This window comes from Acomys russatus, chromosome 15 (assembly GCF_903995435.1).
Source record: "Acomys russatus chromosome 15, mAcoRus1.1, whole genome shotgun sequence".
Taxonomy (NCBI): Eukaryota; Metazoa; Chordata; class Mammalia; order Rodentia; family Muridae; genus Acomys; species Acomys russatus.
This window is the reverse complement of record NC_067151.1, coordinates 12405902-12431598: the sequence shown is the minus strand read 5'-3', so window position 1 is coordinate 12431598 and position 25697 is coordinate 12405902. Positions and strand designations below refer to the sequence as shown.

The window sequence follows — 25697 nt, the reverse complement described above, 5'->3', positions numbered from 1 at the left end:
AAGCAGGCTATCAGGATGAGACCTAATAGTCTGTTGTCATGTGGTGGGAGAGGAGGACCTTTTCTGTCAGAGGTCTCCGGGAGAGGAATAGGGCAGAAGAGGGAAGGAAGGAGGGAGGGTGGGGAAGGGAAAGATACAAGCAAGAGGATAACATTCGGGATGTAATCAGAATAAGCTATAATAATAAATCAAATTAAAATTTTAAAAAGAAAAGAAAAAAATGTGCTTCCAAGTGAGATTATGGGTGACTAATTCTCCTAGAATGGAAAAAGATTTCCATAATCCTAGCACTTGGGAGTCTGAAGTAGGAACATTGACACAACTTCAGGGCAGCCTGCATTATATGTATATACATATACACATAATCAGTGTGTGTGTTTGTGTGTGTGTGTGTCTGTCTGTGTGTGTGTGTGTGTGTGTGTGTGTGTGTGTGTGTGTGTGTGTGTGAGTGTGTGTAGTAGGACCAGCTTAGGCCATACAGTGAGACCTTTTTACAAAACCAGAAACTAAGAGCTTGCTTGTGTCTGGTCTGAGTGACTACACTAAGAAGTGACATGCCTAAAATGGGATTGGGAACAACAGTCATGTTAGTGAGTGAGAGGAGGGCTGCCCTCAGCCCTTAGATACAGTGATGTGGTAAGCAGGGTGGACACAGGCACAGCCTGCTGGTCTGGGTCCCTCTGTAATCCAGCTGCAGATGAGCTGTGGCCACACCCCTCTGGTTTTCAATCTTATTTGCAACTGTCAAAATGAGGTATATCTCCCCACACGAGTTGCCATGAAATCAAGTCCCCAAAACCTTGTCAGGTACCTAGCATAATACTGAACTCATGGTTGCATCTCCTGGTGGCTCCATGCCCTTCTCTGAGAGGTAGAGACTATAGGAGCATGTCCTCAACTGAAGACCTGCGTTGACTCCCCAAGAGGAGACGGCCCCATGACACGCAACAGTGCTCAGTATCTTCCATTCCGTATCTCCAAAAACAAAAGCAGTGAATCAAAGCTGAGCCTGCTGAAATGACAAATGTCAATGCCACCAGCCAGAACCCTAGGTTTCGATGATGTATTCCCATTTTTCCTAACAGGAGTTGAGAAAAATTGTTCTCAAGAATTGTTTAAAAGGCTATCATTTATTGTTGAAGAAAGCAATGCTACAGAAATGAGTTCTCTCGGCAAAGCACCAGGAAAATGTTACCCCTTTGCACACAGTTTTCTAGCTTAAAACTTCTTAACAAATTCAACAAGGATATGAGAAAAAGTGAATTTCTCATAGGATCAAAAAAGACGTGTCTGAAATAATAGTCGAGGCCTCCTGATGTGGTAAATCTAATCTCCTTCTAACCTACCTCTTTCCTGTTCTTGTTAAGCATAAGGTAAGAGTAGATGGCCTCATGTAGTGTGAAGCATATAGCTTACTTCTTGACTGAATGTATTTCCAGTTGTATTTTCATGTTGTTGCCCTCACGTTGTTTCAAAGAATGAGTCAGTGTTGGCCTTTTGGTACAGTTACATTTTTTAAAAGGTGAACTATTGTGTATATAGGTTTCCTTGAATGTGTTAAGCGACTGACCTCTATAAAGATCCTCCCACTATGGTGGCTCTACTGTTAGTGCTGAGAGCTACTGATGGCAAAATTGAACAGTTGCCATATTGCATCCCGGCCGCACTCTAAGTTTTTAGAGCAGCATCCTACAAGTTAGGAGGAAAGTCAGCAAGAACAGCCTAAATGGAGGACACTGGATGAAGGTGACAGTACGATAGGAGGGGTACCTTGGTAAATGAGGGATTCACTGGGTACAGTACCCTCTCAAATACCTTTTCTGTAGCCACAGGGATGTTATGTGCAGAGCCCCCTCTGGGCTCAGACTGTACCACATTGTTAAGAACAAAGCTCCTGGGGTGTTGGCTCTGAAGCCAGCAGCTGCAACAGGGAACTAACCCGAGTGTCATGACTCTTTCCAGGTAGTAGGTGTAACCTTGAAGAAAAAATGGCACTGTCTTCAAAAAAGTGACCTGACCCTGGCTTTGGTGGGTTTTTCTGCAAGAAATGCAAAGCCCCGCATGTGTTTATGACTCAACCTTTCAGCCAACCACTGCTTTGTTCTAGAGTTCAGCATGAAAGGACTAATTTTCGTTTGGTTTTTGTTTCTGTTTTAGTAAAAAGCATGTCTGTTGCTAATTCTAGCTATTATAGTTGCACATGTAAAAATTCTCTCTCTCTCTCTGTAGTTTATAGATTGGTAGCATTTCAAATAAATGACATTATGAAAAATTCACCTAAATTTTTTTGAGATGCTTATCAATTGATATCTTCCTCCTCATCGCAAGAAGAGTCTGAGTGATTGCTTTTCAATTATACCTTATGATACTAGAGTTGTTCTTTTCCATATAGTAGGGATTTGAACACAAGCATGCCACTTTGTTTATTGCTGTACTAGTAGAACGTCTTAGAGCATGGAAAGACTTCTTCGCAAATAAGTTTGCTCTTGAAAAGAAAAGTTGTGAAAATTAATGTTATAAAACCGATTTTTTCCATAAATGAGCATAGCTTATAAACATATTGTAAGTTAATAGCATGCACTGTTTCAAACATATCTGAAAGACGTGTTAAACGGCTTAATAGTACACCCCATACACCTTTGCCCAGAATTCAGAATTGCACTATTATCTATTTTAGGAAGGTCACCACGTTGCTCCATTAGAGAGTAGACCTGGAGTTCTTATCTGCCCCAATTGGCTCTGCAATGACACCTCACTTCCCTTTATTCTTCCAGAAGTTAGTGAGTCTAAAGATCAAAGCCACATAGTCTTTAGAGAACACATATGAAAATTATAACTGCTACATGTGTGAGATAAGCGCTCCGGTACTTACTATCCCTTCTTGAAAAGCAGCACGCGGGCATTTAACAATGCAGTCATTACCCCAAAACAGAGCTACAGAACTACAAAAGGGTCCACACACCTTAAAACCTATTAACTATATAAAAAAAGGTTTCCTTTAAATATGTAAATATAAACCATGACTGGCTACATTGTAGGAAGTTAGAACCTGAGTAAATCGAGGGACTTGCTCCCTAACTGAGACCTGCTCTCTAGATGTCCTCGGAACACATAAAATGCTAATATAACCTGAGCCCTTTTGTGTTGCATAAGGTGAGGCTATTGAGTCTTAGTGAGTTCTGGAGTTAATTCCCTTTCCACGCAATGTCCCGACAACACACACACACACACACACACACATACACACACACACACACTACCTGTCCATGTGTCTCTTCACTTGTGAGACAGCTATACCTTAAGTGGATTAACAACACCCGTATTATATATACAATTAGTATAAAAATCATTTTCTCCAAGAAGACCTGAGAAAAATCAAAGTTTTTTATTTGAAAACATTGAGATTATTGGGAAAGTGGTGTTTCGTTTTGTTTTGTCCCACGGTGACATCTCCAGATCTATTTTAATAAACTTGAGAATCTGATCTAGTCACCCCAAAGGACAGAAGGCTGACATCCCTGGCGGACTCACAGTTCTCCTTATGTGAACAAACTGACACCAGATACGGTGAGATCACCACCCCCAACAGGAAAGATTTACATGTGTACTTATAGAAATCAATTAAAAGACATTTCTAAACCTGCATTGAAGTTCCGTGGTCTCAAAAACACTGAAATTAGGGGAAGAAGCTCTACTTTACTCAGCTCAGGCCGTCTCACAGAACACCATGAGTAGTGCCCTGGTATGCGAAGCCACTGTAGAATAATTACAAGGTGAGGTGTGTATACATGTTATGGCAAATTCACTGCAAAGTCAGATATTCTAAAGACCACCCAGAGAAAGTTCTCAGCAAATCAGATCCTGGCTCTCATCTCTGCCCTAAACCAATGTGTCTAAGGCTGTCTAGGCATAATTCACAAACGAACACAACAGGAAAGCCATAGCATGCTAAAGTTGACACTATAAAAATATGTTCATATCATGTTAATTGCCTTCAAATATATTATACATATAAAAATACTATGTTAAACAGGTCCGCTGTGAAGGGTGAAAAAGTAGCTAACTAAAAGTTCACAAATAATCTTTCAGATTTTGTGTGTTTTCTCCTCAGCCAAAAGCCTCAAGATTCCCTGGCACCAGCCCACCTCTTCATTCATGTCGGATTGCTCTTTAAACCTTAGCCTGTCTTGTCATAAATAACTTCACGACGCCTCCTGACACATTCGTTGTTGGTTTCACTGTTGTAGGGAAAAGGCTCTAGGGCTGCAGATAAGGCTGTTGCCATGGTGATGAAGGAGATACCGAGGGAGGAGTCTGCAGAAGAAAAGCCCCTCCTTACTGTGACATCACAGGTGGGCAGACCCATAGGGTTCCTGTAGGAAGCTGACATATGTTAATGTATCAAAAAATGTGATCATCAGCTAAAAAAAAAAAAAAAGCTAAACGGTAACTCAAGTCAATCATCTTAAATCAGTTTCAATGAAACAACTGTACAAATATAAGTGAAAGCCAAAATTGCAAAAGAAAAAAAATAGTACTTGATCGTGAATATCAATTTTTGTTACTCAGCATTAGTTTTAAAAATTGACACAATATGTACAAGTATAACACACTACTTCTTTAAAAGGAGTCTTGATAACTTTGAGAAATACCAATAACAAGCAAAAAAAAAAATCAAATTCCTGATAAATCTAGTCATATTATATACATATGTCAGTTTACCAGTAGATGCTCTAAATTTTCTTAAATGTTAAATATATTTCTGTTGTGACTTTGCATACTACACATTTGTCTATACATATTTATGTCGATAACTAAGTTACAGGAATGAGCCGGAAGTCCCCACATCTCCATGCAGAAAATGGCTCCCTACTCCTCACACTTGGTGGCTTTGATGAGAAAACACGTTCTCTATTTTGATCGCTGAGGGGCCATTTTCAGCCTTTATTGTGACACACCCAGAAGAAGCCTGCATTTGTCTCTGAAGGCTTGCTGAAACTGACCCTGCACATACCCGGGGACTCCCGAAACACCCTGTAAAAGTGTCCATAAATATCTATGGCACGAATCATCGCCACCCTGTGCAGTTCCCAGTTTTAAATTATGAGATGAAAAAATATTTCTCTTGCATTTCTCTTATAATTTAGTTTAGGTTGTTATGTTAAACATTTCATTTCTTCCATAACGCATTCGTAAATGCAGCAATTCTATTCTGAATATGCACACGCCTAGAATTAGAAAAGTGGCCATTTACAGCCCTCGTGAAGCACATTTCTGTCTAAGCTAAATTATGGCGGCTTATTTTCAGAATATCAGCAGATCTGGTCCCCAGCTGCTGCTAACATGTGTGGTTTTATTTTATTCTAAATGCCACGTTGTAAGTAATGAAAGTTATATAACACCCAAAATTGAATAAATTTTTAAGTTATTAAAGATGTCTAGGATTGGGGAATAAATGTTATGTTGTCAGGGTGGGTTTGTTGTTGTTGTCCATAAAGAAAAGATGCTTTTTTTTCCAGTGTCACCAAGTTGTCTGTCCTTTACTGACTTGACCTAATGACGTACATACCATTTTACAATGGTCACCTGCCCATCACACTCAGACCTTTGTGAAGCCCACAGGCAAATCACCCAGCCCATAATACCTCTGCCAATGACTGGCAGGTGAGAGCACTTGGCAGTGCTGGCAGGTGACGACCCTGTGCTAATGTTGGCTCTGGTGCTAAACCATAGTATCTTGGGATACCACAATGAAGACGGGCTCCGGTGCTCTCCCAGGCCTTACAGTTTGCAGCTACTTCCCACTAATCGTTTCCACATGTATGATATTATCATTATAATCTAAGCTTGAATTTAAAGTTTCGTGCCCAGTGATAGTTTTGATTTTTTTTTTTTTAATTTAGAAAAGAAACCATGCATATCAGCATCCTCTCACATTCCGAACATTTGTGTGTGCCCGGTTCCTTTTAAATCTCCGTCTAGTGTTGTGTTGACTGTTTCCGAGACACCGGTTATGACTTTACTGCATGAAGACTGTGTAATGCTTTCTTTGATGCTTTGTATTCTTATTGCATACTGGCCGGTTATGAATCAGCAGGCAGAAGTCTGATTCATAAAACGTGATGCACCTTCTGTAATGATTACTCTATGGAACTCAGTGACAGCTGTGATAGAACAATTTCTCAATCGAATGTAGTTTTGTTAGATGACATTTTTTTACATCACACAAGTGGCTTTTCCCCTGGTGTGCACCAGTGGCATACCCAAGCCAAGCAGAAGCCGAGTGAGCTACAAAAGTGAGTACTTCCCATGACAATCACAGCATCCAGTCTGTCTGCCATGCCAGTTTTTATCGTTAATCTGTGTGAATGTCCCAGTGTCTTGACGTGTTTGTTCCAGTGTCTCTTGTAAAGTCCCCTCTGGCATAGTGCTGCATATTGCTGAGTACAAGGACTCATCTTCATCCCTGGTGTATCGACACCAGCTGTCATGTCATAGAGGCCAGATATGTTTGAGGCCAATTGCTACCTTCTCGGGATAACCACAAACGATACATACAGAATAAGTCTCTGTAATGCATTACCTTGTTCAGTGTTTATCCAGCAGCCCGATATCTCAGCATCTTAAAAATATGATTACAATGGTTTGTTTAAGAACATTTAGATGGATTTAGCTAGCTATGCTCCTGGAAGCATCTTCAGTAGATGGAACAAAACAGAAGAATTAGCCAGATTCAAAATCTAAACCCAGGAAAGTATAATTACAAATTCAACAGAAACAAATAAGTTCAACTTCATGCTGTCCTAAATTAATGCTAACTCAAGTAATTTGTAACAGGAAAAACACATAAATTGCCAGATCTTTGAGGAGAACGCTTCTCCCGGCCTGTGTTGTCCGGTGCCCACTGAGCAGTTCTGCTTTCTGGAACTTGAGACACGCTGCAAAAATTCTGAGAAGGAGGAATGCTTTGAAGGCCTACTTCACAAATATGCAAGCTATACATTAATAATTTTTATTGATCACATGTTGAAATATTTTGGGTATGCTGGATCAAATAAAATGTGCTATTGAAATTATTTTTAGTTGTTAATGACCACTGAGGTTTTTATAATGTAACGTTCTTAATGTTTATATTAAGCAGCACTACTCTGAACTATAATGCTATAAGCAAATCCAATTTTATGTACCCATGTACCCAAAGATTATGCCATTGAAAAAGAGGATTTATTTTTACAAGGCTAAGATGTCCTTAGTGAGTACATTCAGAAGGAAACTTGAAAAAGTTTCATTTTGACAAATTTAGTTTCCTGATTTCTTTTTTTTTTTAATCAAGGTATCCCAGCTCCTGTTTCCTACAGAGCACAGTGTCTTAACACTGACTGCCGTGTCTCTTCTGCCTAAAGAGCTTTTTATTTCCTACTCCACCTGTGTGCTCTATCTGTTCCCACTTCTTATCTCTCAGTAGGAATTTAATTTTTCTGTGTGTGATAAAGGGAGAAAGAGCAATGTCCTTGACTGGGAAAACATTCTCCAGATGACTAAACACGGTCTCATTTGGGTTCCTGTCATCAACTCCCTCAATTGCATGTACCTACTTTCTAAGTAATAACACCGCCCAACTGCCAAATGGCAGGATCAGTCCCTTCCCCACCAATGGGTTAGTTTACTCTAACTGTCTTGCCTGGAGAAAGTCTAATTGTCTGATCTTGTTCAAGTCAAGGGTTTGGAGGATGTTTGACCATTATAAGAAGAGCTAGCGTGGCAACGGGGCTGGGCCTGCTCAGTGATGTTTGTACACAGATGTTCTCAGTGTCAGAGTGGGCGTGGCCAGGCTCTGAAATCAGCCTCTAAGGGACACATGATGACTAACTTAGCTTATTAATAGCCTGAGAGAATACCCCACCTAAGGTCACTATTTTGATAGACATTGCATGAATCCTACACTTGCATGGAATTAATAAGCTATAGAGCAGTCCCATAACAAAATGATAAATCAAAAGATATTCAACAATGACATACACTTCAAACACTCACTAACGTCATGCACACTAAGGAGGTTTGTTTTTTAATGCACAGATGCATATTTGTGTTTTGTTCCTGTAGAAACAAAACAAGATTACAATACCTGTTACTGTAATATTTTATGTCAATGTTACAAATGTGAGATTATTTGTCAGTTGTTTCCAATTTATAGCTACCCTGGTTTCATTTCTATTGCTGGAACAAATACCCTCACAAAAAATGACCTGGGGGAGAAGAAGAGTTTATCTGGTTTACAGTTCCAGATGGCAGTCCATTATTGTAGGAAAGTCTTAGCAGAAAGCTACAGCACCACATCCACAGTTAAGAGGAAAAAGAGAACATATGCATCCTTAATTGCTGGCTCTTAGCCAGCTTTTTCCTTTCTTGGACTATTGGGGATCCCCTGCCTAAGGAATGACACCAACCACCATGGGAGGTGTGTTACCTCAGTGAGCAATCAAGGCAATCCCGTACTGACATGCCCACATCCCAACCTGACCTAAATAATTTCTTATTAAGACTCTCTTCCAGGTGTCTCTCGGTGGTATCAAGTTGAACACTAATACTGACCAGCACACTAGCCTTGTTGTTTTAACTTTTTACATTATTCCTTAAGTATTGAAATGCTTAAGCAATTAAACACAATATTTACCTTAAGTGAAACCAGCAGTGTTGCCATGAATTAATGTCTTGTATCCTGTTTGATTATCTGAAATGCATTTTGCTTTATTGTTAATGTTTAGTAATATGTTGACACAAACTTTTCACTCTATTTCTTTTAATAAACCATCTAAGTGATAGATTTATTCAAAGATAAATAAAGTTCAATTTTAGCCACAACATAAGGGACATAATTATGCTCTCTTGTTTAAGCAACAGAATTTACTTAAAAGTAAAATATTTTCCAACGAGGCCATAAATTTGAAAAGGAGCATGGAGGGTTTGGAAGAAGGAAGGGGAAGGGAGAAAATGATGGAATTATATTATAATCTCAAAAAAATAAAAGAAATAGCTGAGCAGTGGTGGCTTATGCCTTTAATCCCAGCACTTGGGAATCAGAGGCAGGCAGATCTCTGAGTTCAAGACCAGCCTGGCTTACAAAGTGAGTTCCAGGATAGCCAGGGCTACATACCAAGAAACTTTGTCTTGAAACAAACAAATAAAATAAATAAAAGGAATAAATTTTAAGTAAAACATTTCCTTACAATGTGGTTCAAGTAAATCACATAATAAAACTTCTTAAACATTAAAACTAGAGGAGTTAAAAATAGAACTAAGGCAAAAGTATTTTCCTTTTCTTTTTAAAAAAAAAAATCTGAGTATAGAGACTCTTTTTTTCCCCTAAGATTTATTTATTTATTACATAATGCCAGAAAAGAACACCAGATCTCATTATAGATGGTTGTGAGCCACCATGACCATGACTGGGAATTGAATTCAGGACCTTTGTAAGAACAGACAGTGCTCCTAACCTCTGACCCATCTCTCCAGCCCAGCAAGGGTATTTTCAAATGAAGTATTAGGGTAGTAATCCACTAGAGCTGAGTGACGTTGCCTCCATCTTTGTGGAAGCATCCACTGACCAGTCTCACTAGGTCACAATTCAGTTGAAATCGTTTGACTGCTTATTTGATTACCAATAAAGAGTAAAGAAAGGGCTCCATTGTTTTTTGCATCTTCATGCAAATTCCCACCAGCCTTCTTTTTCTGCAGGCCCCAATTTCTGTGTCTGCTGAAGTATTTTCCTTCAAAATGCTTTGCAGATCCCGATTTCTGATTACAGATCAGAAGTGGGGTTCAGAGAGTATGTGTTGAGGTGGCTTTGCCCTCCTGTTCACATATGTCCATGTCCTTCTGTCCAGTGGGGACAGTGCTGAGTCCGCATAGGCCTGAGTGTCCACTGCTTTAGATGTTAACTCTTGTCATTCTTTAACTCTTAGGGGAAAAACAAGCAGCCTTGGTAGCGTCACAAAATGTTCCTTAGGTGCCACCGTATTCCCCACTTACAAAGACACAACTCTGGAAGGAAGTGGGCGTGAATGTCTAAGTTAAGGCTTTGCAGGAAAGTTTCTAAAGGTTTTTAAAGACCACTGATGTCTCCATAGCTTGCTCAAATTCACTCTGACATCCAGGATGTCCACATGATCATTCTGCTGTACAACCAGCCAGTCTCACCACATAAAGCTGGTCCGCAGTCATTAAACACTGCCATGGTATGCGAAAAAATGAATGAGGTCTCTAATGTCATGGCAGTTGTAGTCTAACGAGGAAGGAAGCAGTAGGACTAAGCTGGTGACACTACATAAGGACAGGTATGGAGATGACTCAGAAAGGTGCTCACTGCAATGACGAAGATCAAGGTGGTGCCCATTACAGGGACTCCCGCAAGAGAAGCAAGCATCTGTTACCACCATGGAGCTTGTTTTGCTTGGGCGCTTAGAAATGAAACTAGAGCCTTACGTATGCTAAGCACGTGTTCTCTCACTGAGCTACACCCCCAATGGCCTCTGAGCTATGCAAACCCTTGAGAAGAGGCCACAGTTGGGTAATAAGTGGAAACATGAAGATGTGAACAGACAGACAGAGCCCTCGCCCTTAAGAAACTGAGCCTTTGGGGCGGCAGATGTGATGACCTGATTAATCTAAGAATCTGATTATCGAAATTACACCCACCAGACTCAGTTCTTAGCAAAGAATTAGAAACCTTTGAATCACATTTTAATAACTTCAATGTGCTTTGTACCCAAAGCCTTAAATGGGGGAAATTGATAAATCATTTTCAAATGAGCTGAAGTAAGTCTAACAGCCAATAAACCTGCTGCTCGGGAATAAGAAAAGAACCCATAGCACACGATTTGAAAGTTTAGAGGTATTGTGTGGGGACCCCATTCAATTTGAACATTTCCTTTATGGCCTGAAAGATTTATTTATTTTTACATAACCACAAGAAAAACCATCTGCTTGTTTAAGAATGAGAAGGAGGGCAGAGGGAGAGCCGCTCCTGTCTACACACTTAAAAATACCACTACCGAGACTAAAAGATACAGTTTACTTCGACTATGTGAGATACAGATGTTTGTGTCTTAAGTTCCTGCCAAGCCGTTGTTTCATTTGCCAGCCATTTCCTAACTTTTGCATGAAAAGTCCCAACTAGAAGCTATAAAGAGTGTAAATAAGTGAACTGCAGTTGTGTCTGACCCCGGACCCTGGAAGGGAATCTTCCTTTGTTTTCATGATGTCTCTTACCTCAGCCTCCACATCTTCATTAAAGCCCAAGCTCTTTCTGACCCATTTTAGTGACTTTTCCAGGCTGTCATTTGGCCTTTCGTCTTCTGCATCTGGAACCCCAGCATCACCCCACTTCAGCAGAGCACCGCCACGCTGATCCAGCCTAGGGAAACGCTAACTCTGAAGGCCGTTCACTGTGCCTTCCTGTTTTGTGTCTTTGGAGCAAAACCTCAAGAAAATGACATAGTGACACAAGGTGGCCATCACAGTGCTGCCATCAATCCTGGAGTCAGCAGTAGTCAGAAGCAGGACTGGACACTGAAGAGGCACCAGCCTGCAGAGCTCTTTCTGAGCCACCATCCCCTGCCTCCTGTGCTGACTTAAGCCAGAGCACTGCTGGTTCTTCCTTCCTTCGGGGAATCCATCTGAAATTTGAACGGGATGACTCAACAACAACAAAATTCCATTGCCTTTGACCAACGTGGCTTCCTCAAGGAAGCCCTTATCCAATAGTGCCTTTCATTTGTTTTTCCATCTAGATGTTGGTATAAGCAATGTTTTTTCTAGAATTCACCAAATGTAAAGGGTGGTTTTCAGCATTACAAAAGTATCTGCCGAAGTTGATGACTCCGATATTCTAAGCTATAGTAACTCAGGCCTGTTCTGCATGTCCTGTACACAGGATCAGGATTCAGGGATAAATTCTTAGCCCTTCATTGTTTTGAAGAAGGGAGTACCAGAGAATGTTTCTTGTAATATAACTTGTATTTATCTATATTAAAAGTGGTACAGGTTGAGCATTCCTAGTTTGAACGTCTCTTAAGATTCCAAAACTTACCAAGCTTCCATATGAAGCCACAAGTGGAAGCCCCTGACTTCAAACAGCAGATGTCAGCTGAAACACAGGCAGACACACAACAGCCACCACATAAACTTACCTCTGGGCATGTGTGTGAGCTCTATATGAAATACAAGTGATCTTTGGGTCTACACATAGGTCCTATACCCAAGTCAGCCCCTTATGTAGTAATGAACATTTCAAAAACAAGCAGTATCTAAATTCGTCCAGGAATTAAAATGTCACAGTGAAGAGATAGTCAAGCCATATTTTTTTAAAGCAACACAAAGAGGATTTAGTTATACATACTTATCTGTTCGTAAATTTAAACTCTCCTTAGATAAGTCCTGGTTATCAAAGAAATAGCTGTGACATCATAACTAAATATTTACATTTTTAAAGTCACAGTTGTGTGCATCTTATACACAATAGCCAATAAGCCAGGAAAAACAAAGGCAAGTAGCTGGTCATCAGAACACATTGCTTAGTGAGTGCAGGTCTGTTAGAGTAACATCTCAGAGCATCATGTGATGCCATGGTGAACTTCAGCCTCCGCAAACCTTGACACTGTGGCATCCAGACTGCATTCCACAGGAAAGATTCATTTCATTGCTGAGGGTCAAAAGAGCCAGTGCCACCGGAATGCACAGCATGCCTGGATCCTAGAGACTGTCCCCTGCACAAACTGCCTGTATGAGAAGGGATTAGCCATTTTGTCATTTTTCTGGTGTGTTATGTCATTTGTCAATGATTTCAGGTACATTTTAGGATCATAAAATGGACTTGTGCCAGAAAATATTTCAGCCACTTCCTAAACTTGAGTTGTTCACAACATTTTTAAAAATTCAAATGTCTTACTCAAAAACTACAATGAGTTCACAGACCCCAACATTTTAACTATCCTAAAATAATAAGCTCAGGTGATGCCAAGAGGAATGGAAACAAAAGCAAAGAGATGGGATTTCATTCGGAGGCCAAAGGAATATCTTTTAAAACAGTCAAACAAAACGCACAGCCGCCTTAGAAAACGTGATTCCCGCTGACGTGTGTCTTTGTATATAGTAACAGTAAAACTAACAATAACTGAAGAATGAGTAGCACCATTGACTTAGACACTAAAAGAGGGATGTTCTTTGTGGTAGCTCTCAATAGTATCCACAAATATGCATGAGAACCAAATGCTTAATTCTCTATAAAAAGCTCGCGTGGAAGAATGAGGTTTGACGCACGGAAGTCACAACAGCCCTGTCTCTGGTGACCTTGAACCACTTTATTGACACTGAGCAGTGATGAGTGGAGCTCTAAAATATTTTGACTTGGCAATATTCCAAAACCCATAATTTCTTCTTTTATGTTTCTTTGAGAAAAACTCAAAACCTTGGCAGGTAGTTATTAAAATTCTAGACACTTTGAGGCATGTCTTCTCTTGGCAATACGTTGAGTCAAACAACTATGCCACTCCCTTAGAACCAAGATGCCCAAGTTAGGGATGAACCACTTGTGCATATGTTTATTTTTCTCTCTTAGCCAGAAAAGAGTGGACTCAAAATGAAGCAGAGCAACTGAAAGTAAATACTGCCCACTACCAGTGATTAGGGACCCATTAAACCAATCTCTCAGCTAGAACGTTAAGTCTAACTGAAAGATTATTAAATTATAGCATGAATTACTGGGAAAATAGGATTATGCTTATAGGAATCTATTCCCATAGACTAAAGGTTTTTTGCAAATACCTCCTAGATGCCCGGACAGGTAATATATAATACTATTTCTTGTCTCAAATATTTGTTATGTCCTACAAAACCATTCTAAGGCGAGGAGGTGGTTTGTTCTAGGCACCTTGAGGAACTAAGAAGGGAACAAAAATTGTGTTCATCCATCCAACCACGCAGGTCCATGTGTGTGCACATCTCACCCATAGACAGCAAGCCCTCACCAGAGCCCATCACCATGGAGTCTGAAGCCATGTTCCAATGCTTTCTAGACCGTTCAGTCCAAATGCAGAGTGGCGTTAGCCCATAGCAACTGCGATGGATTAAGTGTCTTTTCTCACCTACTGAAATTAGAGGCTAAGTCTAAAGCCACTCCCAGGGGGGGAAGGAACAAACAGGCTTAAGCTTAAACATTCAAGTTGGCTGCATCAAAAATACATTAATAGTGCTGAAGACTCATTCCCTACCCGTGGTAATGTTTTGTTTTCTCTACTGCCTTACCCCATTATTTATTTATGTTTGTGTTTATTTCAGTAGGCTTGCTTGTCCCCTTGTGTTGCAGGGCTGCATTTTCTTTTACGTGCTTCCACAGCTTAACAGAGAAGACCTTTGACACTTGTGTCCATTTGTTCTCAGCTGGTGAACGAACAGCAAGAAAGCAGACCTCTCCTGAGCCCCTCCATCGATGACTTCCTCTGTGAAACCAAATCTGAAGCCATTGCAAAGCCAGTAACGTCCAACACAGCCGGTAACGCATTTCTAACTATGCTCAAGTGGAGTGCATTTTACCTCCAAATCCACATATTTTTCCTCTGGGCATTTTGCTAAAGAAGTGGGGCTGGGTTGTTATATATGGACATTTGCATATTGAAACATACCTGTGGAGGTCAGAGAACGGCTCATGACAGATGGCTCCTCTCCACCGCCTGGGTCCCAGGGACTGAACTCACTCTACCAGGGCTGGCAGCAAATGCCTCTACCTGCTGAGCCATCTCACCATCCCCTCCTCTAGGCATTTTAAGTGCGAGATAATGTTTGCAACCATGTGACTTTGGGGTGCATGCATTTCAGCATAAGCTAATAAATGCTTTTTGATTACTTAGGGACCTACACTGTTTACCTCCCACTCCATTTTGCTTGCCTTGAACATACTGCTATTCTCACTTAGGTTTTTGATTCATGCACTTCTGTATTTCCGAATCCACCGTTTTATAAATGACAGCTGCCATTGCAGAGTGAGAGACTGAAAATTCAGCTTGACAGTCCAATTAATTTTTAAAAATACTTTGTGAAACCTAAGTCCAACAAAATAAAAAAATGTTGTGACAGTCTCAGTAGAGTTAAATGGTGGTTAAAACAATTCTACAGACATGGGATAGTGTAGAGCCGTTTAAATGTCTTCCCTGACCTCCCTTACAACTTATCTGCACACTCCGACTTGTACATACGCATCCTGGAGTTCAACAGTCTCAACAGAACACGCTCATCTGCTCGGTGCTTGGCACAAGTGGAGCGAGCACGCACCGCAGTGACCCTCAATGTGAGCAGTGAGGGCTGCAAGCCACGGGCCAGATCCACGTGTCTCCTCCGGTCCTCCTTTCTAGATCTGCCTCATACGGCCAACATTTGAGATCAAAGATGTGCTCTTCCAATAATAATCAACGCTTGATGTTTAAGGACGGGAAGCAGAGATTACAGTGAATGGACAATACCAATTAATATGAGAAGAAGACCCTGATCTCTCACTTTCTCCTTAAATTAGTCCCACTTTTCCACAGTGGCCTCCACTGGCGAGTGGCTTATATTTTCACTTCTTGCAATCTTCAGTGAAGAAAATCAGATAGCAAACAAAAGGTGGTGTTTTTCCCAGACTGCTAAAAATTACTACAGAAAGAGGAGCTCTTGCCGGGTGGTGGTGGCAGGTGTGGAAGAGTGAATAACCGGAAAGTTCGGGCTATCAGACCTCGTGCATTCGCCTCCCAGCTCAGCATCTTGAGGTAGCTTCGGCTTCCCCCAGCCATCTGGAAAGCATAGCTGAGCCTCCACTTCCTTCTCTAATAACTGTGCCACCCTTACCTTGTAAACCGCTTCAGAAGGTGGATGAAACCATCTAGGGATAGATTGACGGAGGTAAACACTAGCCAGGGAGGGGTCCCCCCATTGCTATCCGGGGACAGCATTCCTGACACGTCCCTCTCTGCTGCTTAACATCACATCCAGGTGACTGTTCTCTAAACTCAGCTGTCACTTGGGGTGCTCAGGGCCATCAGCTGTCACTCGGGGTGCTCAGGGCCACAGAGTGGAGCTGGCTGCACTCTAAACAGAACGTTCCATCTGGAATTCAGACTGTCCGTGCTGGCTAACCCTGACCTCTGAAGCTGAGCCCTCTGAAACAGGAGAGCTGCCTCAGAAAATACAGAGCCTGTGTCTCTGGAGCACTAAGGAAGTGTGTCTTCACTTTTCTTTTCTTTTCTTTTTTTTTTTTTTTTTTTTTTTTTTTTTTTTTTTGACTAATCTATTCAGATTACATTTCAATTGTTGTCCTCTCACTTTTATCTTCCCATTCCTCCCTCCCTCCCTCCCTCTTTCACCCTTTTCCTCTCCCCTAACGCCTTCACTTTTCTTTTTTTTAATTTATTTTTAATTTATTTATTCAGATTATAACTCAATTGTTCTCCCATCACTAGTATCCTTCCATTCCTCCTACCCTCCCACCCCTACCCTATTACCCTCCCTTAGGTCCATGTCTGAGGGGGATCTCCTCCCTCACTTTATAGTCACAGGCTAACAAGTCTTATCTTGGTAGTCTGCCTATTCTTTCTTTGAGTGCCACCAGGGCTCCCCTCCAAGGGGAGGTCATCAAATATATGGCACCAGAGCTCATGTCAGAGTTAGTCCCTGCTCTCCATATAACTGTGGAGGATGTCCTGTCCATTGGCTAGATCAGAGTAGAGGTTTGGTGTTTACTACTTGTATTGTCCGTGGTTAGTGCAATAGTTTGAACAGACCCCCCAGGCAATGATCCACCCATCACGATGCTCTTCTTGTAGGTTTCTAAGATTCTCTGGATCCTTCTATTTCCCCACCTTCTATATTTCTCTTTCCTAGAGTCCCAGTAAGATGTCCTCACATCTGTCCCAATCTACTGATAAGTGAAAAAAATTCATGGGACATGCCTTTTGGGCTAGTGCCCAAATTATAAGTGAGTATATACCATGTAAGTCTTTCTGTTTCTGGGTTAACTCACTCAGAGCATCTTCATTTTTTAATTCCTGCTGAGGGAGCCACTTCAAAGCAGACAGCCCTGAGGGCTGGGATAAGTGGCTCAGCCAGTAAACATTGGCTGCATAAACGTAAGAACCTGAGTTCAATCCTAGAACTCATGTTAAAAAAAAAAAAAAACTAAGACAAGTAGTGATGGAAGCATATGCTTGTAACCCAGCACTGGGAAATGGGTACAGGAGCCTCAGCGAGGTTTGCTGGCCTGCCACAAGCTGAGAGAAGAGATAACAGAGTCGTGGATCTCTCTCCAAACCTCACAACAAAGTATTGGCCTGACACATCCCTGCAGCTTCTTGGGAAGATGTTGTTCCAGGCCTCTCTGGTCCTTTCTAGTGGTGCTGGGTTGTAACAGGGCTCCTACTCCAACCTTCACACGGTACTTTGTCTGTCTGCACACCTGCCTGTGTCCAGATTTCCCTTTTAATGAGGATTTCTGTCATCCTGGAATTGTGGCCTGGCCTCCTCCAGGACAGCTTCATTGTTAGTCACATTTCCAATAAGGTCACCTTCTGAAGTGCGGAGACTTCAACCTAGGAACAAGGAGGTGGAGCTCCATCCAGTCCATAACATGATATTCTGAATCTTTTCTGCCTTACAGTGATTTCTAATCACTCTGTGTTGGACACTTTGTTTTACAAGCTTAGAACTATATCTCTAGGCAAAAATTGCTACTTTTAATCCCTAAAGAATGTAGTTCTTATAAAAATCAATACAAAGTAAACAATGTATGAAATGTTTTCCCAAATTGATGAAATTTTTCTTTAACACATTTTAAAATAATGCATCTTTAGCTTTATTGTTTAATATGAGAAAATAATTATGTATCCATGGTTTTTTCTTGCTGTTTTGGGAACTGAACCTAGAGTCTCATACATCAAACACATTCTCTCTAAATTTTCCAGGCTGGCCTCGAACTCACTCTGAATCTTAAGCAAATTATGATTCTTCTAGTTCAGCAAAATCCTTGATTTTAAAGAAGCAGGTACATAGATGTTATTATATATATGCACAAATATTATATGTAGGCTGATAACAATAAATATCCTAAAAGTTCTTGAACAACAAATATTTTAAATGATTAGAGTGTCACACATGTAGTGTGACAAAATTTGCAGTATCTTATTGTATAATCTAACAACTCTAACTTATTTTTGTTAAGTCTTTGCCGTGATTTATGAAGCTACACAACAAGGGGCCACTAAGGAGCATATTTCATAGTTTATAAGTTTTTTATCTCACTCTTTTATTTAGAGTTAATATACCTATGTGTGGAGCTTCTGTGCATAAGCCATGTAATAGAATATCTTAACCATCACGTTAGCATCAGCTTTACAGGATACATTTTTATGAAACTCACCTGCCATGAAGCTAGTGACGTGTCTCAGAAAAGCTTAGAAATCTGGGAAGCAGGGGTGGGAGAAATGATTCGATTGTTGAAGCACTTGCTAAGCAAGCTAGCACGAAGGCAGAGGCCAGATCTCCCAGGCATCTGCCTGTAAGCCTCCCTCTGCACATGGAAACAGGGCCCCCAGCACAGGCTGTCAAGGCTCCCTGTGGTGGCGGTCTCTGGCCTTCCGAGGCCCTTCCTCGGTGAATAAGGGGGAAGAGCAATTGAGGGCTATCCCTGGTATTGATCTAGGATGCACCCACACATGCAGAGCATGCACACACACACACACACACACACACACACACACACACACACACACACACACACACAGACTCACAGGCACATACACATGCAGAGTATGCAACACACTCAGGCACACACACACACACACACAGAGTATGCATACACAATACCAGCAGGCACATACACACACACACGCATGCAGAGTATGCCTACACAACACATACAGGTACACACATACAAATGGAAAAAGAAAGACGTAAGGAGTAAATTCAATGACATGCTGCAATAAAAAAGAGAAAGTTGACTTAGTTCATTAAATAGTTTATCTAGTTGGTAGATATATTTGAAACTTTCCATGATTGCCTGTCTAAGTCATACTTCATTACACAGTGTTAATAACAGCCTGTCTTCTACCAACTTATCAAATTAAGACCTTTCTGTTTCTTTTTTTTTTTTTTTGAAAGAGCATTTTTTTAATTAATTTATTCTTGTTACATCTCAATGTTTATCCCATCCCTTGTATCCTCCCATTCCTCCCCCCCCCCCCCCATTTTCCCATTATTCCCCTCCCCTATGACTGTTCCTGAGGGGGATTACCTCCCCCTGTATATTCTCATAGGGTATCAAGTCTCTTCTTGGCTACCAGCTTTCCTTCCTCTGAGTGCTACCAGGTCTCCCCCTCCAGGGGACATGGTCAAATGTGAGGCACCAGAGTACGTGAGAAAGTCATATCACACTCTCCACTCAACTGTGGAGAATATTCTGACCATTGGCTAGATCTGGGAAGGGGTTTAAAGTTTACCTCCTGTATTGTCCTTGGCTGGTGCCTTAGTTTGAGCGGGACCCCTGGGCCCAAATCTGCCTATCATATTGTTCAACTTGTAGATTTCTAGGACCCTCTGCATCCTTTTATTTTGCTATTCTCCCATGCGTCTCTCATTTAGAGTCCCAATAGGATGCCCTCCCCTCTGTCCCAGTTTCCTGGTAAGTGAAGGCTTTCGTGGGACATGTCCCTTGGGCTAAGAGTGGATAAAGAAACTGTGGTACATATACACTATGGAATACTACTCAGCTATTAAAAACAAGGAATTCCCGAAATTTGTGGATAAATGGATTGAGCTAGAAATGATCATAATGAGTGAGTTAACCCAGAAGCAGAAAGAATCAAATGGTATATACTCACTTATATCTGCATACTAGCCCAAGGGACATGTCCTTTCTGTTTCTTTTGACAGGGTTTCACTATGTGGCCCTAGCTGGCCTGACTCTCAAAGATCTGCCTGTTCCTGCCTCCTTACTTCTGGGATTAAAGGCAGGCGCCACGGCACTGACCTCAAACAACACTTCCTTCTCAATGCTTTTCTGTTCTGTTCTGAGTGGCTTTTTGAGAAGGCGCCTGGGAGAGCCTTCTGGTCTCATAGGCTACCGCCCTCAGGTGCCTTGAGATGGTTAGAAATGGCTGTTTGTACATGTATCACCTTTCTCTGCTAGGGAACATTATCCAGTGGAACTTAGTTATCTAAAACAGACAGCTTCTGAGACTAGCAGCATGCCTCAAACTTTGAAAATCAGGAGTTTAAGGAGCAAGGGGAGCCATCTTATTAAGAGTCTGCATGCCACCTCCAGGCGTAGGCGAAAGAAGTCTAGCTAGATTTACATGACATGCCTACATTTGAGTCTCAGTGGAGACACCCTCTGATTTGCTTCCTTTTGCTGCCATAACAGGGCATCACAAATACAGTGAGTGGAAGGGCATAATTCTGTATTTCATATTTCTGGAAGGCAGGCGTCCTCTGATGGAGATACCATCAGAGTGCAGCTCCTCTGCAGGCCAAGGGTGTTTGTCCCTTGCTTCCTCCCACCTGCAGCTGTTGACTTGCACTCTCTTCTTCAGTCATCACAAGCAGCTTGCTCCTCAGATTCATCTTCTATTTCCCTCCTGAAACTCTGACCCTCCTGGATTGACCCTATGAGGGCACGTAGACAAGGGGACCCACAGCCTGTGGCCTGTCCATGGTGACTGATAGGGGTCCGGGTGGGAAAGGCTGCAAAAGTGAAGCTACGGTACGTGGAAGGTACTTCCTTAGGCCTGCACTCACAAGTGTGTATACATACGTGCACACTCTAACACGCACTGCTTGAAGGCAAATGATTGCTGTACTCTTACTTTGAACATAAAAGTACTGGAACCCAAGTCTTCATGCGTCTGGGAGAATGTTTTAAATTGGACCAAGATGGTCACCCCCTTCTAGGCTTGGGCAGCTGAAAGCCCTCCTCTTTAAGCCTTGACTACTTTGCACTCTACTCAACAAAGAGCTGTCCCCGTTAGATGCCTAAGGCTGCTGCAACCTTCTTTGCTTTCAGAACTGTCATCCTAGGGGACTGTCAGCTTCAAAGCCACTCAACCTCTAAAACGCTGCTTCCATGAAATGGGCAGCAAGTGGAGCCTTCATGCCTGTCCAGCTCCAACTTCAGGTTTACAGAGAAAACAATCAAGGGATGGAGAGCAAACATAAGAAGGGGCCCAGGATGCTGTAGAGTGGACAATGTGCCTGGCTGGTTCGAATTTTCAGTTCACTTGCTCAGGTGCAGATAGAAATTAAATTAAACCCCCACCAGTAGCAAATGTACTTTCAAAAGACAAGTTCATGATTCCTGTAAAATTTGCTTCTAAGACATCTAGGGGCAAGAGGCTAATTCTTAATGGTTTGCACAGTTGGTAAAAAAAAAAAAAAAAAAGAATAGCCAGCATTCCTTCCACCATAAGAAAACCTAGAGGCCTTGCCGTTCCAATGGTGTCTAGAAGTTTCCTTTAACCACTCAGAGGTTAGGAAGCATGGACATCCGTGTCTTGACTGACTGCTGTGCTCAGATTTGGCTTAGGAAGCCAACTGCCTCAGGCCCAGAAGCCTCTTCCAACTCACCAGAAAACCCTCTCTCCAAGCAGCTTCTTGTTAGAAAATGGCTCCTGTCTTCTCGGGAAAACTCAGCCATGGCAAATTGGGCCATTTTGTGATAAGTTCACCTCATAGAATCCCTCTGTGGAGACAAAATCCTAATGGCTTCTTGTTTTATCCTCAGGAACATTTCCTCTTTCTCTCTGTGTGTAGATTTGATTGTGGCTTGAAACAGAACAGAATAGAGCCAGAAAACTAATGAAGACTAAGTTTTAAAAAGAGAGAACTGTTGCAATTTGGCCCCTCAAAAATAGAAAGTGTGTGTGTGTGTGTGTGTGTGTGTGTGTGTGTTTATGAGGGTGTGTGTGAGTGTTTGTGTGAAAATGTGTGTGTGTGAAAAAGAGAGAAAGAAAAGAGTGTATGTCTGTGTATGAGTGTGTGTGTTTGTGAGTGTGTGAGTGCAAATGTGAGAGAAAGAGAATGTGTTATGTGTCTGTGTGAGAAAGAGAAAGAAAGTGTGTGTGAGAGTGTGTGTGTGTGTGTGTGTGTGTGTGTGTGTGTGTGTGTGTGTGCGTGCAGTGCTGAGGATAAACCCAGGGACTTGTGAATGCTAGGCAGACTCTGGCAAACTGTCCACTACTACACTACCCGCCCCCCTGCCTGAAATAGCATTTACTGAGTGAGTACTTAGCATAAGGCTTGTGCTTGTAGCCACTGGATCATTTACTCTTCATCCCACACTTATAAGCCTGTTGATTCTCCATTTTCAGATTCTGTACCTGGAGCTCAGGCTGCTTAAGAAACTCACCTCAAGGCATATCAAAAGTGTGATGGTTAGGGACTCGAGTTTTAGTCACACACCAGGGAATCCCCTAGGGATGGCTAGCTCACACACACACATGCAGCAGACCATGCATGGAGACCCCTCCCCCTCTCCTTTGTGAGCTCAGTGAAGCCCTGCCAAGGGGACAACCAAGTGGGAAACAGAGGCAATGGGACTGAGCTGTCAATCATACCCAATCTCCATCCAGAGGACAGGCTGAAAAGTGATGACTGCTGGTTGAGTGGATGCTGTGGACTGTAGGAAGGGTCAGCATGGGCTTCCACTACCCACTCGTGCCTTTCCCAAGCTGAGGAAAGACCTCTAGGAAGCCACCAGGCCAATGGCACACTCAACCTCTCCAGCCCAAGGTGAGGAAGAGCTGGAGGCACTGTGTCTCCTCTTGACTTCCTGTTTCTTGGCTAGAGCTAGTCAAATATGAGCTGCCTCTGCAGGAAAAGGAACAGGTCACAAAGATGGCCTCACTAATTCTGATTTGCCTGGATTTGCAAACGAACATAGTATCATTTCTGCCTTCCTTGGAGCATTTAGTACAATGAACCCAACCTAGTAGGAAGTAAAAGTATAGCTATTTTATAGCGGGTTATCTGGAATTACAATTGGCATATTAAATGTCAAGGCATCAGCATTCATACGTGTTCATCAACTGTATTATAAATCTTCTCTCCAGTGAGCCCCAAACACATGTGATCTTATGACCAAGCAGTCTAATTCAGCAAAAAATAAAATAATAATTTTAAAAAGACACTAGCCTTCTTGAATACCCTGTACACTTGGCAGGTCTGAAGGAAAGAAGCCCAGAAACTTCATGGAATCTATGAGCATTGACCCTTTTCTGGGGGAAAAAAACAATCTAAAACAAGCCTTCCCTAAAATTAATCAGAACATAGAGCAACTGCACCTGGACTGAGGCTGAAATTTGTTTTATTTCTGTCCTTACCAACCTCACTGCAGAGGCAAGTCTAGGTGATTTTTGGCATGGGTAAACCTGGGGGAAAACACAGCTAGCATCCCACTCTTAGAGACCACTCCCTGTCAGTGCTGAGCTTGCCCTGCTGACCCACTCGGTCCTATCAAGATAGAAGCATCATGTGCCCAACTGATGTGACTTTTTTTAAAAAGCTACTGGGGCGGGGGTGCTAAAGAGTTACCTCAGTACATAAAGCAATCAGCTTGTAAGACAAGGCTATGGATTCCACCCTCAGAAACCATGTTGAAAGAAAGGGAAAAGGGAGAAAAATGAACATGGTGGTGTAATCCTAGCTGTGGGAAGGCAGAGAGAGGCAGATCTTTGGGACTCAAAGGCCAACCAAACCAACCTACTTGTCCAGTTCTGAGACAGAGAAAGAACCCATCTCAAAAAACAAAGTGGACAGTGCCCAAGCACACCTAAGATTGTCCTCCGACCTCCCCACACATGTGTGCTCCCGCCCACACCCTTTATCATGCATACACACATACATACATGCATACATACATACATACACACAATACATATATACTTACATAGTACATAAATACACACATATGAAATAATAGTAATAACCAGAGGAAGTGAACAGGCTGAACTTAACTTCTTCTGTCTCCCATAGTGTTGACCACTGGCCTGGATCTTCTTGACCTGAGTGAACCTGTCTCTCAAACCCAAACCAAAGCCAAGAAATCTGAGTCCTCATCAAAGAGCTCGTCCCTCAAGAAGAAAGCTGATGGCTCTGACCTCATCAGTGCAGACACTGAGCAGAGAGCCCAGGCTCTCCGAGGGCCAGAGACGTCATCCTTAGATTTAGGTAAGACAATGGTTTGCAGAAGCCATGGGTTTAATCTTGTCTTGTTGGTGCTAATATGACAGTCAAGTTCACAGATGACTTTAAAATGGTGAACGTATGTGTAGGAAAGATAAAGCTCTTTTGGGGAGCTGGGAAGATTGTAGCATCTTTTCTGCTTGCGCTGAGTAGCCATCGGGACCTGAGCTTCATAAACTTGGTGTTGACTCATTCACTTATGTGTTCCTTCCAATGAATTGGGCTGTGGTGGGGACCAGGCATCTCTCTAGGCCCAGGAGCGAAAATGAACATCTTGTTCTTTCAGGATTCTCAGTTTAGGACAAGAGGAAACAAATGAGACAAATAAGAACATTGCAGGACTTGGGGACACGCAGACAAAACAACCCTAAGCTAAAGCCCAGGATCAAGTGATAGCTACTGACAACCTCCACTTTTGGCTTGCAATACCGAGGAACTGCACTGAATTATTGAATGTGTTGTCTCATTATTACAGCTCTGAAATATGTGAAAACCAGGCTTTAAATCTTAACTTATCCAAACTCTCACAGCTAGTAAGAGAAAGAACTCAAAATGTGCATCTGGCCCTAGTTAACATCCAAGCTCATTCTTCAATCTATATCCCCTAAGAAAGGACAGCGTACTTCTCAGTTCATGCAACCAGGCAAATCAAGACAAAATCTCTCTCTCTCTCTCTCTCTCTCTCTCTCTCTCTCTCTCTCTCTCTCTCTCTCTCTCTCTCTCTCTCTGTGTGTGTGTGTGTGTGTGTGTGTGTGTGTGTGTGTGTGTGTGTGTGTTTGTATCAGGTAAATACATGTAGATTCATAAAACTGCCTCTTGAAATTAATTCTACTCGATTGCTCCAACTGTTAAAAGCAATCCAACTTATCTTAATAAGTCTTGTTTTTATTTAGCTACCTACGTTTTCGTTCCTTGTCATACACTCTTAAGAAGGTAAACACTGGCCTTCGGGTCTTGCATAATGGACTGAGTATAGTTTGGCTGGAATCTCAGTCCTAATTCACCTCTTCTTCTGTGCACCCTAATGCTTGGTCTTGGATTTTCTCTTCCACTTTCTTCTTCCTTAATAGACATTCAAACACAGCTGGAAAAATGGGATGATGTCAAGTTTCACAGTGACCGGACAAGCAAGGGGCATCTCATGGCAGAGAGGAAGTTATGCTCGTCTAGAACCGGATCCAAGGAGCTCCTGTGGTGAGATGCCCTTGTGCCAGGGAGCAGCGGCTTGTGCTGGCTGAATGGGTGTACCCTTCGTGCCTGGAAATGGCCAATGAGCTCAGTTAGTCAGATACCTGAGGAGTCTGGCTTAAAATAGAAGTCTAGATAACAACAGACTAATAAGTTTCTGCATGCTGTCACTTCCACAAACCACTTTGACTGAATTGTTTTTAAAGGGGGGGGTGCAAATTTAGTCAGAAAGAGTTGGAGGAGGTCCTCGTTCG

General features: G+C 42.0%; 1 protein-coding gene across 7 annotated transcripts in view; it reads left to right on the top strand.

The window, feature by feature from the left end:
• Pex5l (peroxisomal biogenesis factor 5 like) overlaps positions 1-25697 on the top strand; it is a 207777-nt gene that overhangs the window by 121970 nt on the left and 60110 nt on the right. For 4 of the 7 annotated variants that reach the window (XM_051157051.1, XM_051157048.1, XM_051157049.1 and 1 more), the window contains 4 exons: positions 4248-4352; positions 14437-14548; positions 24046-24240; positions 25326-25449. In XM_051157051.1, coding sequence (XP_051013008.1) covers positions 4248-4352; positions 14437-14548; positions 24046-24240; positions 25326-25449 — 536 coding nt within the window. The remainder of the gene's footprint in view (positions 1-4247; positions 4353-14436; positions 14549-24045; positions 24241-25325; positions 25450-25697) is intronic. The other 3 variants (XM_051157052.1, XM_051157053.1, XM_051157050.1) reach the window with 1 other exon arrangement.